This window comes from Pseudonaja textilis, chromosome 17 (assembly GCF_049901715.1).
Source record: "Pseudonaja textilis isolate UNSWEBS1 chromosome 17, rPseTex1.2, whole genome shotgun sequence".
NCBI lineage: Eukaryota > Metazoa > Chordata > Lepidosauria > Squamata > Elapidae > Pseudonaja > Pseudonaja textilis.
In genome coordinates, this window is record NC_142006.1 from 5999690 (window position 1) to 6016033 (window position 16344).

Sequence of the window (16344 nt, forward strand, 5' to 3'; positions counted from 1 at the left end):
AGATTAGCAGCCCTCTCCAAATCCCTTGGAGTAGAGCAGGAATGTGCATGCAGCCATCCCACGCCTTGGACCTTCTGCTAATTTTTCCAAATACGAAGCGTGTTTGGATTCCAAATAATAGGCTTTATTGGAGACTAGTAAGACTTTCTCTCCAGTAAGAGATTGTAGGAGAGCGAGCCTCCAATGGTGGCCCATGGCAGAAGGAGTCTGATAGCACCAGACTACGATTAACAAAATGTCCTTAAAACCCACCTGGAGCCTCTTGATGTCAAGATGGGTGGCGTATAAATTTAATAACTAAATAAATGCATGGCACCAGTTTTTGTGCACTGCAGCACCTGAAGGATAGAGTTGCAGCTCCTGAAAGCTTTTAATAAAATGGGGTAGCCAGAAGAGGTGCTACCTGCCCTCTCCTGTTCTCATCTTCTCCTCCTCCTCCTCCTCCTCCTCCTCCTCCTTCTCCTCCTCGCCAGATCAATGAGCCAAGTTAAAATTGGAAAAAGAGATTCTCGTGAAAACATTTCTGCATCCATTTCACTGGTGATTGATCCAAATCCTATTTGGTGCCAGCTGTCAGGTATGTTGACGGTTGAAGGAAATGGTTTTTCCTTCCCGTCTGTTGAGAGAAGAAAGGAGCGACGGGGAAAATAATTTGAAATGCTGAAGTCCGGGGAGTTAAGCCGAGGAGAAATTTGGACCTTTGTTAAGTGAAGGGCCTGGTTTTCTGGAAATGACAGGCCCGTGAGTCATCAAATGCGGGAAAAACAGTCGGAAGGCTCTGGTTTTCTTTGCTTTGTGTGGCGGAAATGTCATCTTTTATTCTTTGATGCTCCTGTCTACATCCAGGCTGCAGAGCTGGGCTTATTTTCTGCCTGAATCTCCTCACCAACAGTTAGGAACACCGAGGCATCGTGCGACCTGGCAGCCCTTCAGCGAGCAGAGACCTAACTGGGGAGGAAAACGCATTGGGGGGGCAGTTTTGGGGAGGGGGTTGCTTGGCTGGATCCAAAGCGCTGAGGGCAGGCTCTGAGCAGCTGACTTTACTCTCACTTTTGTACTTCTGAGTTGCTGTGCGAGACGTAAATAGACTACCACGAGAAGTCCATGTTAGCTTTGCTAGGAAGAATAGAATAGAATATGGAATAGAATAGAATTCTATAATATAGAATATATTATAGAACATAATATATAAAAATAACAAGGGACGAACCATTAATATGCAAAGAGGAAGGAGATACAAACTTTAAAACCGATCCCGAAGAAAGTACGCGAGTACGGAAGAGATTTTAAATGTCTGGCAACACAGTTGTAGCATTTCGATGGCTTGTCCCAGAAAGGGATGTTAGTAACACGGCAGGAGAAGAGGTTGAAAATAGACAATTTGGATAAAGCACAGGACCTGCACGACCAAATAGTAGGAACGGAAGAAGAAAGGAGTAGCCCTTGGAAGCATGATTCCTCGGTTCTCCCGTAGGATTAGTGTGTGCAGAGAGAGTGAAAATCTGTCCTTCTCACCGGTGGGTGTGAATCCATTGTAATCCCTTGGTGGAAAAGACCGGGAGGTCGGGGGGGAGAGGGCAGATTGGGGGGTCCTTGCAGGTGGGGCCACTCTTTCTTAAGTGCCCCTTTCTCTCTCCCCTGCTCAATATTCTTTTCTTCTTTGTGTCATTTGCAGACTCCCCGCCGGAAAGGACTGGGCAGAGACGTAGCATGCCGGGTGGGGCTTTGGAGAAGAATCCCAGCATGGATTTGGCATCCACCACCCCGTTCCGGGTCACGGTGAGTCCCTCTCTCTGCCCTCTGCACATGTTCTGCATGCCCTCGGGCGGCGGCGGGGGGTTGGTTCTAGGAAAAGGAACCAGCGCCTCTCCCTTGCATCGCCTTTTCCAGTGGCATGGAGTCCCATAGGAGAATGAATTTAGCACTGCAGGAGGATGCAAGGGCGGGGCTTGATAAATGCCCCCAAGTGGCCACGCCCCCCCATGGTGGTGATTGGCTCCTAGCCTGCCAAGGCGGAGTCTCTTGTTATAAAGGCCAGCGCTGAATTTTCGACCAGTCTTGTTCATGTAAGACTTCCGCATCAAAAGCGATTTATCCAAATTTACCCCAAAGGAAAGGATAAAAGCAATCCTTTATTGAATTGACTCCCTTCCCTGCCTGCCTCCCTTTCGTGGCCCTGATTTTTCACGGTTTCTCATTCGAAGAAACATTCCATCAAAGAGTAGCTGGAGGGAGATTTTAATGGGGGGAAAAAAACAGCCCATCCCTTCCGTCTCTTTGGCTGGTGTGGGGGTGGGGGGGACATTTGTCCAGCTATTATTTCTGTTTGGTCAGGGGTGGGTGGGGGGCACTTCCTTGAAAACAAACAGCTTTCCCTTTTGCCTGGCATCGGGGAGGGCGGAGGGGCGGCTGCCCTCGAGAACGATAGAAGAAATTCAGCTGTGGCTTTAACCACAAATCGCTTTATTTTTATCTGCTTCGGCTTGATCGAGCGAACTGCATTTTTTTTTTAAAAAAAAGAATAGGATAGAATACCTTTATTGTCACCGCATTCCACGAATATAATGAACTTTGAAAGCTACTTCAGCGCAGTGCCCCAAACACCACATCACAATCACACTACAGAGTATTTTAAAATAATAATAATAATAATAATAATAATAATAATAATAATAATAATAATAATAATAATAGTTTTTAAGTCCTTGCCTAGGTCTTCGTGCTGTGCCTAAAGACCTAGGCAAGCCCTTAAAAACAATTGGCGCTGACCAGATCACCATCGGTCAGCTGCAGAAGGCCACCATACTGGGATCTGCTCGCATAATCCGCTGATACACCACGCAGTCCTAAACGCTTGGGAAGGGTTCGACCGGTGATTTGTGATACGAAACCCAGCATGGTTATCTCGTCTGCTGTGTATACTGTCATTTTTGTGTAGAATAATAATAATAATAATAATTATTATTATTATTATTATTATTATTATTATTATTATTATTATTATAGGACTAAATCACAAATGCACTGTTTGATTCAAGACAATTAGAAAGAAACTCAATCTATTCGTCCTCATTTTAAGACACCTATAACACCTCCCTGATGGTAACCGTTCGAAATACAAATGTCCGGGATGAGAATGGCCTATGTAAGAGAGAAAATTATTCTATGCTTTGCGGGCACGAGGATGCCATCCTAGGGGCAGGTCAAGCAGTCGTGGGCCTCAGAGGACAATGCCCGGCGTGCCTTCCCCTCCTAGCCACCTCCAGAGGGAAGACCAGGGGCCTGAGTCCTGCAGCAATGCCTGCAAAGAACCAGACCTGGCACTGCGAAAGTCTCCTGTCCTCATGGTGGTCGGCTCTTCCCCCCACTCCTGCCTCCCCCCGGCGCACCCCAGCTTCACTTTCTGCAAGCAGGGATAGGAGAGCCGGAGTTTGCACCCTTAGCAATGCCTGCCCTTCCACCTCCGCTCCTGCAGACCTTGAGTTACCCCTCCCCCACCCACCACCTCTGAGTAAATTATGTTTTAATGGTGTCCTTTTCTTCAAGAGGATTTTCTGCCCGGCGGAGAGAGCCGAGAGCCGTCGGCCCCGTTCTCCGCAGTGGGAGCCCTCCCTCTTTAATTGAAACCTAATTGTTTACTAAACCGCTTGAACCAAAAAAAAAAGGGAAAATTACTATAATTTGGGTCTGTGGATGATTCCTTTCTCCCTGGCTGTTTTTTTTTTTTAAAGAAAAGAAAACAAAGAAGAAGGGAAGAAAAAAAAAACCTCTTATGGGTACTGAATTTTAAGGAGAAAAAAAGGCACGTTACCTTCCGTGATATATAAACATGCAAGTGATTATCGTTAAACTGTCCGCCAGCCGCCCAGCTACCGGCAACAAATTATACGCAAATCGTTTTGGGGGGAATCGACCGGTGGGGTTCAGTCGATGGGAGGTCAAGAGAGGAAGGGCATCAAAGCCCCAAAGCCCACCCTTCTTTCTCCCTTCCTAAGCGAGGCTGGGTGGCCACGGATTGGCTCCCAATTCCCGAAGTGGCTGCAAGGGCCAGCAGGCTGTCTGAAGACGTCCAACCTCAACCTCCTCCATCCAAGCTACGCTCTGCTGTGGATTATGGGTCTGAACGTGCAGGAGCACTCAGCAGTGTTTGGAAGGGGGAGCCAGGCTCTCCAATCAGTGGGCCAGGGACCACTGGTGGTCCGCGAGAAAATTTTGGTGGTCCGCAGAGAAATGTCCACCCCCCCCCCAAAGCAATTAATCCAGGCTGCGCGGGAACACAAGGCTTGCGTCGCTTGCATTGCGAACAACACAAGGTAGTGAGGGGAGGGAGAAGGGCGGAGGGGGGTAACTTGCCCCACTCGCCCCACGCGCCTGGCCTGGCCACGGGGCTGCTTCTTTCCGCTTCTTTCTTCTTCTGCTTTTGGTGCATGCAAGGAAAGCAGCCAAAGTCTTTCTTTCTCTCCCCCAAACTCCGCCAGAAATGAGTCTTTGGGCCCCTGCAAGGCCTCCTGCCCCAGCACAGAGGCTGTGCTGGCCAAGACTCATTACTGACAGAGTTTAGGGGAGAGAAAGACTTCTGCAGCTTCTGCTGCTTTCCTTGCATGAAGCCAAAAGTCTCTCTCTTTCCCCCTGAGAACGGAGCTGGAGAAGGTATCCTGCGATTCCCAAATAAAGAATGATCCATTGGTAGGAAAACGGGGTAGGGAATTTTCCTGCAGACTTTTTTTGAATATTTTCTCAAGGTTTCTGGTCTGCAGGATTTAAAATTATGAGTGTGGTGGTCCCTGAGGTCCAAAAGGTTGGCGACCCCTGCTCCAGCTGGTATCCGAGGGACAATGGGATTTGTATTCCAGGCTGGTGAGGCTTCCAGCCTTTTTTGGCCTCCCTTGGGCCTCAGTTTACCCTTTGCTCCGAACTCTAAGTGGGCGGGCAGGTTTTAGATCTGGCTTTGCACCCTCGTTCTGTTCAGGTTGAGGGTTAAGCACATCCGGGCCGATCCGGGTGGTGACTTTTCCTCCAGAAGGAGCAGTTTAGTGCTGTCCTTTGCCTCTTGTGGCAGTGAGTTCCAGGGGAGGGAAGAGTCCTGATTCCTCCATGTCACCCAGCACCCTACAGTCCTGATCCCAGACACCTCGGGGCCCTCCTTCCCTCCTCCGTTCCTGCCCCTTTGCCAACCCTGCGGCTCCCTCTCCGTTGTGATGATCAGCCGCCTGCTGTGCCCGTCCTTCAGCCTCCTTTCCAGCGCCAGGCCGTGCCCGCTGCTGCCAGACTGCCTCCTCTCCCTGCCACCTCAACAGCAGCCGCTGGAGCAGCCAGGGAGGTGACATTGATTTCCACCCGCTCTTTCCAACTTCCGTTGCCATGGTGACTGGATTTCGTTTCTCCGCTATGCCGGGGCCTTTTTCTCCAGTTTGGCACGTTCTGAAAAACGGACGAACTGGTCAGGGAGCAAAAGGGTCAAGGGTGGCATTGTATTGGGCACTTTGGCCCCCGCAGGCTGCGGAGGACCCGGGAAAGGGGCTTGCGCGGTGGAGAAGCTGCCTGGGCGGCTCCTGCGGCCAAAGTCCCTGACAAGTTTTGATCGAGAAGCCTTTTCGAAAAAGAAAGACACCTAAGAATTCCGTTGTACGACCATTCTGGACGCTCAAAATGCCTGCAATGCTGTGGGCTTGGTGGGGCTTACCCTGGAGGGGAGAGCAGAGCCTGCCAGCCATCTCTCACACACACACACACACACACACACACACACACACACAGACCACTCTGAAATCCTGCACTGAGTAGGGGAGGCGCTAGTGGCATGTCCCACCCGCCCTTTCCAGGATGGGGCGCTGTAAGGATGCATGTCAGGAAACGAAACCTTTTCCTGTTCAGTGGGGAAAATGGGACTCTGTGTGTGTGTGTGTGTGTGTGTGTCTGCCAAGGAGAGTGCAGCATTCTAATTTGTGGCAGCGGCTTGTTCGATTTTTAAGCAATGCGATTATCTGGCAGCCTTAACAGAGGTTAAATTATTTCTGCTTCCTCACTTCCCCAATCAGAGGGAAGAGGACGATGGGAAGCCAGGAGAGCATCACATCAGAAGGCTGTTGAGAGCTCTAAGACAGGGGTCGCCAACCAGTGGACTGGGGACCACCGGTGGTCCACGAGAAAATTTTGGTGGTCCACAGAGAAATGTCACCCCCAAAGCAATTAATCCAGGCTGTGCGGGAACACAAGGCTTGTGTTGCTTGCATTGCGAACAACATGAGGTAGTGAGGGGAGGGGGAGAAGGGCGGAGGGGGGGAACTTGCCCCACTCACCCCACGCACCTTGCCTGGCCATGGGGCTGCTTCTTTCTGCTTCTTTCTTCTTCTGCTTTTGGCAGCACGCAAGGAAAGCAGCCAAAGTCTTTCTTTCTCTCCCCCAAACTCCCCCAGAAATGAGTCTTTGGGACCCTGCAAGGCTCCAAGAGTCTGCACCTGCGTGACAAGTCTCACAAAGACTCATTTCTGGTGGAGTTTGGGGGAGAGAAAGAAAGACTTCTGCTGCTTCTGCTGCTTTCCTTGCATGAAGCCAAAAGTTTCTCCCTCTCTCTCTCTCGCCCTGAGAACGGAGCTGGAGATGGTATCCTGCGATCCCAAATAAAGAACGATCGATCGGTAGGAAAACAGGGTGGGGAATTTTCCTGCAGACTTTTGGGGGGATTGTCCCAGGGTCTCTAGTCCACAGGATTTAAAATTATGAGTGTGGTGGTCCCTGAGGTCCAAAAAGTTGGCAACCCCTGCTCTAAGAGATCATCTAAACCAGCCCCTACTGTGTGCAAGATTCCCTCAAGGGCCTCTGAAGGGTGACCCTCCAGCCATGTCTCAATGAAGCCCAGCCTGAACTGCCTTTTCTTGCATTCTGCGGAAAGGTCGGCATGTATTCTTCATCAAGTTTCTAGCCCTTGCTGAAACGGACAGAGGTTTTTGCAAGGAAATGCTCGAGAGCTTCCACGCCTCCCTTCCAGAGATTCCCCCAACATTCCCACCACTTTTATCAGCAGCCGGACTCCAGCAGTGGGCATTTCTTCCAGCCCTACCACAAGAGAAACCCTCATCCCTGTCCGAAGATGCCTTCCGAGGAGGGCAAGCAAAACTGGGCTGCTAGTGGCCTTCCCTGAACGTGTGTGTGTGTGTGTGGCCACTTGCCAGTTGCTGAGACAACTCACCACCCCAGAGGGATGCCAGCCGGCCTTTGGAAAAGTGTGAGACGAGGATGGCACGGCAGCGATCCATCGCTGATCAGGAGGGCGCGAACACCAGGCCGCTTGTGCCTGATGAAAAGGGGCTAGCAAGATTTATAGGAAGGCGAATAAATTCCTGTCAGCCGGCGATGATTATCTGCTCTGCTCTCCAAAGATTCCCGTCTTTCTCCCGCACACGTTGTCTGGGGTTTCAGATGCTTGCTTTTGATTGGGATCTACTGCTCTCTGTTGGGAAATAAATCTCGTGCGTTTTCTGCCAGGCACCGGAGAAGCTTCAACATGAAAATTTCTAGATTGATTTGGGAAAGGCTCCAAGCCTCTCTCTCTTTTTTTTTTTTCTCCTCCATCTCTGGGTCCATCGGTGAAGCGCGTTCTCCAAAGCCTTGCTGGTTTGTCTGGGCAGCTTCCCAGCCACGCTGAGCGCCGTTTACCCACATGCGATTGCTGTGGGGCTGGAGAAGGGCTGCAAGGCGAGATGGCACATTTGGGAGAGGGGACAAAAAGGGAAGGCCGGTTTGCTTTGAGGTAAGAGAGGATCCCCCCAGGGTTCTCCCCTCTTTGGACCAGCGGAGGGTTGGCATTGTTGGGTAGGGAACAGAGGAGCAAGGATGCCCAAGGTGCATCCAGCCTGGTACCTTAATGGATAAGAGCTGAGAATCTCAGCACTCCAGTTAACCCTGGTACACTGTCTCTAACCATGGAGGCTCCAATGCCCAGCCCTGGCTCACTTCTTAGGAGAGGGAGCTTCAGCCTGGGGGATTTGTGGGCCGTCAGGCTGGCGCCTCTGGCCCCTAGGCCAGGGGTCACCAACGTTTTGGACCTCAGGGACCACCGAACTCATAATTTTAAATCCCATGGACCAGAGAACCTGGGAAAATCCCCCCAAAAGTCTGCAGGAAAGTTCTCTACCCCGTTTTCCTACCGATTGATCATTCTTTATTGGGGATCACATGATACTATCTCCAGCTCCCTTCTCAGGGGGAGAGAGAAAGGGAGAGACTTTTGGCTTCGTGCAAGGAAAGCAGCAGAAGCAGCAGAAGTCTTTCTTTCTCTCCCCCAAACTCCGTCAGAAATGAGTCTCTGCTGGTGCAGCCTCTTGGAGCGGGAGGCCTTGCAGGGTCCCAAAGACTCATTTCTGGGTGAGTTTGGGGAAGAGAAAGAAAGACTTTGGCTGCTTTCCTTGTGTGCAGCCAAAAGCAGAAGAAGAAAGAAGCGAAAAGAAGCAGCCTGGTGGCCAAGCCAGGCGTGTGGGGCAAGTGGGGCAAGTCCCCCCCCCTCCGCCCTTTCCCCTCTCCCCTCAGTACCGTGTGTTTTTTGCAATGCAAGCGACGCAAGCCTTGTGTTCCCGTGGGCCATCCAGATGGCACAGCCTTGTGTTCCCGCGCAGCCTGGATTAATTGCTTTGGGGGGGAGACATTTCTCTGAGGACCACCAAAATTTTCTCGCGGACCACCAGTGGTCCCCGGCCCTCTGGTTGGCGACCACTGCCCTAGGCCAGCCTTTCCTGCTGGTGAGAAACCTTCACCGTCAGGGGGCCTGGATGGGGCGTGCGTAAGAGGGTCACGGACTTCATCTCAGCCATTAAAGGGGTCGGGTCAGAACAAGGGGAGGTGGGCTCTCTGAGGCTGGTGGCCAGGAGTGCTGATGCCGAGCAAAGCCCCTCCCTGCCTCCCCTTAACCACATCCTTCTCCCACCAGGCAGGGCCGGTGTATAATTTTCTAAGGCATCTGTAGCCATGGTGATAAGGAAGGTATAATTACCTCCACTGGGAAAGGCAGGTAGATAACGGGAAATATTTTGGCCTTCCTCTGGTGAACAATAACATGGAGCTGGGGGGGAGGGCTGGCGTTTGCAGCATCTCCCGTGCCGTTTTGATTTATCCTCCGACCAAACTGAGGGCACCTGCCAGGATTCCCCTTTCTGTCCTGGGAGGGCATACATGGGCACCCTTTTGAGGCAGGTGTGCCAGGCGATGCCCTCTGCCACGACTCTGGGGTGGGCAGGCCTTGGAGAGAGGGTCCTTTTGGGCAGCCCCTGGTTTGTCTCCAAGCTACGAGGGGCTTGGGGCTGGCAGCCTTCCCTCTTCCTTGCACACCCAACTGTGCCACTGCCCTGATGCCTTGCTGGCTGCAGACCAGGTGAGGCAGCTGCACAGCATGCCAGGACAAGGGGAGGGGGTGGATCGGTGGGCCCTTCACCTCCAGCCAGTGGCTTTGAGCAAGGGAAGGGGTGACTTTGCTGGGGGACAAAAGTGCGCCCGTCTCCCAGGCCCAAAACCAGCCAGGCACCAGGCAGTGCCCAGACTGGACACAGGAGGGCAGATGCCAGAAGCCTCACCCATCCTCTCGCTTCTCTTTCCCCTTCTGAACTTTGGAGTGCGGGGGGGGTCATTTCAGGGACTCCGCTTGGTCCTCCAGACATTTAGGGGCTGGGGGGCGGCCTGCCTTTCCTCAGCCTCCTGGCCAACAGAGCTGCCAGGCTCTGTCTCATCCGGAGGCACAGGAGGGCTGCGGCTGCACCGGGAACTGGGTGATTCAACAGGCGAGACCCATTGCCAGCCCCGGATCGAGTTCTTGACCTGGAACAAACTGGCTTTTCTCGGTTGTCCAGAACAGGGCTGGGGATGATGGTGTTGATGGTGATGATTGATCTAGTTTCTAGGCCGCCTGACTCTTGGCCACTGTGGCCAGTTTGCAAACGATATTTTTTTTAAGAACCGGAGAGGGAGGGAAACTTGAGTAGACATGGCAGGAAAAAACAGGGTGGAAAAGAAACAAAATTTGGGTTAAAAGGAGGGTCCGGGCGCCAGGGATGGAGGGCTCCGGATCGAAAGCTGCCCAAGATTTTTGGTGCATGGACAAAACGCTCCAGAGCATCCCGCCAAAAATCGCAGCCCAGGATTATGGTCCATGTTGCACCTTCAGGGTTGGGAGAAGGATGCCGGTGCAAAAGAGGGGTGCAGAGTAGGAGGCAAGAGGGCTGCCAAGAGGACCCTGGACTCTCTTTGGAGGGGTCCCCACGATGGGCCAGACTTTCTGGGCGCTGCTGGGGGGAGGAGGGCAAAGAGTCCCAGGCGTCCTGCAGTGGGATGTGGAGGGGGGGGGGAGAGACCCCTTCCCAGCCAGAGCCCCCGCCCCGTGCTGATGTGCCAGCCGTTGCAACACGCTCGTCTTGCAGCGCTGCGATTCCTTTTTTTTTTTTCCTCCCCCCACCCTCCTTGCGAGCGGGTGGTTGCCAAGGCAACCAAGGCTTCGGGGAGTCTCGCGCCGACGTCGCACCGCCGCCCGGCTCACTCGCCTGCCGGATGCTGGGCGTCTCTCTGCACCGGGCGCCGCCGTCGCCTCCTCCTCCTCCTCCTCCTCTTCTTCCTCCCCGCCGTCCCGCCCGGTAACGCCCGTCTGCCTCTCCCCGCAGGGCTTCCTCAGCCGGCAGCTGAAGGGCTCCATCAAGCGCACCAAGAGCCAGTCCAAGCTCGACCGGCACAGCAGCTTCCGCCACGTCCTCCCGGGCTTCAGGAACGCCGCGGACCATGAGAGGTGAGAGCCCGACCGGAGGATGGCGGGGGGAGGGCGGCGCCGGAGGGGAGGGGAAGGGGGTTCGCCCTCGGGAGGGGAAGGGGAAGAGCGGAGCGAGCGACTGCGGGTCTTTTGCATGGAGGGGGCGCCGAGACACCCCCCCACACACACACACACGCCCCGCTTGCACGCTTGCAGCCAGTGGCCAGAAGCGCAATGGTGCAGGGAATCGGGGCGCGCGGGCTGCTTCCCCCTCGGCGTGATTTGGGGCTTTGGGGGAGCCCTGTCCGCGCCCAGAAGGACGTGGACTCTCCCTTGCCCGAGAAGGGCGTTTGGTGGCTTCCTGGATTTTGCAGAGTCGGGGGCTGGAGAGGCTATTTCTCCGGTGCCATTGGAGCCTCCACCCTCCCCACACCGCAACTGAGCGGGGCGGGGGTGGGGGGCGCAGGAGACCCGCCGAGCAAGGGGGCGGGGGGGCTCGGGGCAGCCTGGAGCCGTGTGGAGCAGAGGCGCGTGGCCGTGGATTCTTCCGTGGCGATGCGAGGGGGCCACACCCCTCCCGAGTCTGAAGGAAATCTCGGCTGGCGTTTTTGGTGCGCGCGCTCCGGGTTGGTAACGGGTGACCTAATTTTCTGATGTCGGTGAAAATGGGGAGGAGGGGGAGCAACCTAAGCCCTGGGGCTACGGTGCAGAAATGCAGAGGGTGAGGAGTGGGCTGCAGCCCCCCCGCCTCCCCTTCCCCACTGCAGTGATCGCCTTCCAGCTGGGGACACATCTGCCCAACCCCTTTCTTCCTTTTTCCTCTTGAGGCACTGGCTGAGCTGGGCATTTATTTATTTTTCACCTGTGGTGGGCACATCCTACAAGGTGGCACAGGGTTAAAAAAAGAAAAAAAAAGAAAGAACTGTGCCTGCTTTTGCGAGTTGAGGGGGGGGCTCCCTTCTCCCCCCCACCCCCAGCCACTGTGGCCTCCTGCCTCCCCCTCCAGAGACCGAGGGTGGCCCAGCGGGCAGGGTGTTCTTAAACCAGCATCTAGGCAGTGACTGTGCGCAAACCGAGATCTCTTGGCCCCGCGTTGGGATGGTGAAATAGAAGCCGCTGCCGTGGGGTGCAAACCAGAAGGCCGTAGGGAGGGTGACGGCAAGGGGGGAGGGCAGGGAGGGGGGGTCTCCTTGGGGTGACACAATCCCCTCATTGTAATTCCATCTTTCTTTAAAAGGAAGGGAGGATTTGGACAGGCGAGGCTAACAAGTTGGATACCTGAAGGTGCCCAAACTGGCCCATTCAGTTTCTTGGTGGTTCTGCCCCGGAGGGGGGGAGGGAGGGTTTGGTTTTCGTGGCCCTGGTCTTTCTCCCCCTCCCCCTCTTTACTTCCTGTTTACCGTCCAGCCAGCAATGATGGCCTGTTTGCCTGGACCACGCCCCTGACGGATAGCTCCTTTCATCCTTGGCAAAAGCGGCCCCAACTGGGGTCGGCGAGGCAGATGCCTGCCACGCAAGCTCTCTTCAGAGGGGAGGTCTCCCTCCCCTCCCCCCTCCATTGCTCTCCCCCCCCCTCTTGGCCACCTTCTGCTTTTGCCCCCTCCCCATCCTTTCCAAGGCTGCTGGCAGACTCCATCTTGCTGAGGAGCGGGGGGGGGGGGAGGCTTGAGCAACTCCTCCCCCCCAAAAGAGGTCATCTGGATCACCCTCGAACGCCCCGGGCATCAATGTCATTTTGTAACTGGGGTGTGTGTGTGGGGAGGGGGTGTACGCAAGTTTGGGCAGGGTGGGGTTACAGGTGTTGCAAAGAGAATCAGAAGGTCTGAAGCCAGCCGGGTTGCGTGGGTTGGTTTGTTGAACTTGACAATATATGTTGGTGTGGCCTCCTTTTCAACTCAACACCTCCCAGGTGGATTATCAGGCTTGGCGGGCAGACCTTGGGGGTCCAGTCATTCTCTATCCTCTAGGCAAGAGGAGCGGGTGGGTTGGAGCTCAGCCAGGGGGCTGTTTGTAGGTCTGATGCTTGGCTTCTTTGAGGTGTGTGTCTGTGTGTGTGTGTGACTGGGCAGCCTGTTAGGTTTTTGTAGCAGTTGGAGGGGGATGCTTGGCCAGCCGGCCCCCTCCCCAGTCAATCCATGGGGCTCTTGCGGGGCTCATGAAGGGTGACCAGAGGGGTCTTTAACCAAAGCTGCTTGTTAACAAGCCTCCCCCGTGGGTGACTTTGGCCATGGACGGCTGGCGCTGAGTCCTTATCCCAGGCATCTGACAGCTGTTCGGCTTCTTGGCATCAGCTGTGGACCAAGGTCCCTGGGAAGGAACGGGGGTCTTAATTGGGAGTTTTTGCAAGAGAGATGCTTTTACCCCACCCCCACCCCACCCACCCATTGAACCCAGAGTGAGCTCCGATCCTCCCCTCCCCATAAGTCCATTCATTCCTGCCACCTTTTCCTTCCAAAGGATTGTGCCAGAGTGACATATTTGGGGGAGGTAAGCCCACAAGTCTTACACTTGCCAAGTTTGAAGACCCTTGGCCTAGGGTGAAGAGGAGAGCAAAGGAAAACAATAAGCCGGACCTCAAGGAAAAGCAGATGTGGATGTAGCTCAGGAATTCTGGGAGTTGGAGTCCACAAGTCTTAAACTTGCCAAGTTTGAAGACCCTTGTGATAGATGATGGTTGGATGGATGGATGGATGGATGGATGGATGGATGGAGATAGATAGATAGATAGATAGATAGATAGATAGATAGATAGATAGATAGATAGATAGATAGATAGATAGATAGATAGAGATGGATGGATGGATGGATGGATGAGGAGATGATAGACAAACAGATGATAGACCAGGGCTTTTCCAACTTGACCGCTTTAAGACTTGTGGACTTCAACTCCCAGAATTCCTCCTCCAGTCATGTTAGCTCAGGAATTCTGGGAGTTGAAGTCCACAAGTCTTAAAAGCGGTCAAGTTTGAAGACCCTTGTGATAGATGCTTTGAGGCTGCCCCCCCCCCCAATAATTGTAATACTTGGAAGGCACCAGGTGGGGGAGTTGATAGAGCATCTCTCTTCTTGGACCCCCACTTGGCAGGAGGGGGCGCCCGGCTTTCCCGGCCCCTCTCTAAATTAAGGGCAATTGCCTTCACGGCCATTGAGGCCTCTGGACTCGGCTCCCCTCTTCTTTCCCTGGCGTTTATTTGCCTTCGATATTTGCTCCAGTTCCTCGGCTCAAGGTCCCAGAGAGGCTTCTCTGAACCTGACAAAGATCCTTCCCTGATGACCATTGGAGGCAAAAAGACGGATAATCCACAGGAGTCACTGAAGCAAGAAAATGAGGTGGTTTTTTTTTTTGGCTGAGGCCAGAAGAAACGCTTATAAGCCATGTTTTTTTAAAAAAATTCGTGTTTAGCCAATCCATCAGGCTGGGGAGAATGGGAGTGCGGAGGGCACAATCCCTTCCCTGCCCCTGTGGCCTCCCCCAGGATCGAGTGTTAAAAGGGCAGGCTGCTTGGGTCACAGGTCTCTCACCTCCTCGGTGCTGTTCAAAGGACCAGGGTCCCGCTGCATCTGTTGTGCGATTTGCTTTGCGTTATTTGCGTGCAAATTGTCTTTCAGTCCTGCCCAGCACACTTCGTGCAGCTTGCAGAATTATGCACAGCAACAATGGAAGACACCAATCAATGAAGGAACAGCACAAGGAGGATCAGTGTGCAAAGGCTTCTCTCACAGAATGCTAGTGAGATGATTCGATAGATAGATAGATAGATAGATAGATAGATAGATAGATAGATAGATAGATAGATAGATAGATAGATAAATGTTTTTAAAATAGAGCTGTATAAACATTTTGTCATAACTTCCTGGGATAAAGACCAAACCTCTCTTCTTTTCCTGCTTCCTTTGATGCAAGGTTGTGTGTGTCTGTGTAACTTAGCCAAGTGCCTTAAATTAAAGTATCGATCTCTTCCAGGGAATCTTGGACTCTGCGTATGTCTGAGATTTAATTTGAAAGGAAAAGATCCTTTATTTATTAGGAAGCTCTGCCATTTTCCTCTTCCCTCCCCTGTGCCCCCCTGCCAGTTCCTCCCCCACCCCAAAAAAGCTTTCCCTTTCTTTACAGAAGGCCTCCCCTCTCGGGGTGGGTCCGTTGCCAGGGCCAAACATGTCTTGGAAAGAGAAAGGCTGGGAGCTAATCAAAAACAGGCTGTAACGCCCCCCAAGGCCCTAAACGTCCCCCTTCTCAAGCCAACGGTGGTTTTTAACACCCTGGGAGGAAAGGCAGCGGTGCGATGGCCTCCTCCTCCTCTCCTGCCTTTTTGCTGGTGAGGGAAGGCAGGCTGTGGACGGAAAGAGGAGGAAGTTTGCATAGATCCATCCGATTCGCACACATTTGCCCGCAGGGACAATCCCGGGCAGAGGGTCCAGGAAGAAGGGTTGGCGGAGAAGAAGGGGCTCTCCTCCATCCCTGGTCCTCCTCCCCGTCTCTCCCCGGCAGCAGCCCCTTCGTAGGAGCTGAGAAAGGGGCCTGGCTGAGTTTCTGCAGGGCAGCTGCCAGCCCGTGTGAGCATATACGAACTCTCAGCCTGGCTCGGCAAGAAAGCCTCACGCAGCACATTTCGCCCTCGCGTGGCTCTCGAAAGCCGCCTGGGTGGAGTTGAGGGGGGTCCCTTCTGTTCTGGGGCGCCAGCGACGCCCCACAAAGGAGCAGAAACCAGGGTTGAGGTCCTGCTGGAAGGAGAGAGAGGACAGCAACCAGCATGCAGGATGTTCCTCCATCCCCCCCCATTATCTGAAGGGCACCAGCTTCCTCGCCCAGGGCCACGGGTGGGAACGGGGTAGTGGTGGCTGCAGTGGGGTGTTCCAGAGAGGAACAAGGATCAGAGGACTCCACGGCCTCTGGCAGGGCTCCTTGCTCTGTGTGGGGGCTGCGCTTTCGTTCACCTTGCGGGGTGTCTGCAAACCCGCTGCCTTAATGGGACTTACTGGTGCGAAACTTCTCCAACCGGAGAATTAATTACTGACCTGGAATTAATGACAATTGGCAAGGTGAGGAGAGCTCCTTTTCCCACCAGGAAGGACTGGCAGGTACTTAATGCTGGATTGAAATAAAATCCACACAGACACACACACAGCCCACAGTCTTACAACGACATCTATCAATAGTTTCCAAACCTTGCTAAATGCCTGAATCTAGGGGAGTGCGACACAGGGATTCCCTCCCTCCTCCTCCTCCTCCTCCTCTTTCCCTTTCTCTCTCTCCCCTCTGCAGTGGCCAATGTCCCTTTTGTGTCGCCTCTTGGACCGCTTCGCAGCACAGAAGTGAGGACTTATGGGAACGCAGATGTCCCTATTGTCGGCTCAGTTGGAGGCAGTTTTTAACAAGCCCTCCCCGCTTTTCTGGCGATTCACAGCCACCCTCTGCTCGTGTGGCTCAATGTGCCAAGGAGGGGAAACAGAGCCGGCCAGGCTGGCGGGCCTCATTGGTAAGCGCCGGCAGGCTCGGCCTTTGCCGGAATAAAGCTTGACCGCCCGGAGGGAGGCCTGGCGAAGTCCTGGCACTTTGACCCCCCTGCCGGAGAAGGCCAATCGTCTCAGGGTAAAGAAGTCACTGACAAAAATTTCAGCAG

General features: G+C 53.7%; 1 protein-coding gene across 6 annotated transcripts in view; it reads left to right on the forward strand.

The window, feature by feature from the left end:
- Positions 1-16344, forward strand: part of DAB2IP (DAB2 interacting protein) — a 74888-nt gene that overhangs the window by 19679 nt on the left and 38865 nt on the right. For 5 of the 6 annotated variants that reach the window (XM_026712334.2, XM_026712337.2, XM_087914540.1 and 2 more), the window contains exons 2-3: positions 1676-1779; positions 10641-10762. In XM_026712334.2, coding sequence (XP_026568119.1) covers positions 1676-1779; positions 10641-10762 — 226 coding nt within the window. Of the gene's footprint in view, positions 1-1496; positions 1518-1675; positions 1780-10640; positions 10763-16344 lie in introns of those variants that run through there. The other variant, XM_087914541.1, reaches the window with a different exon arrangement.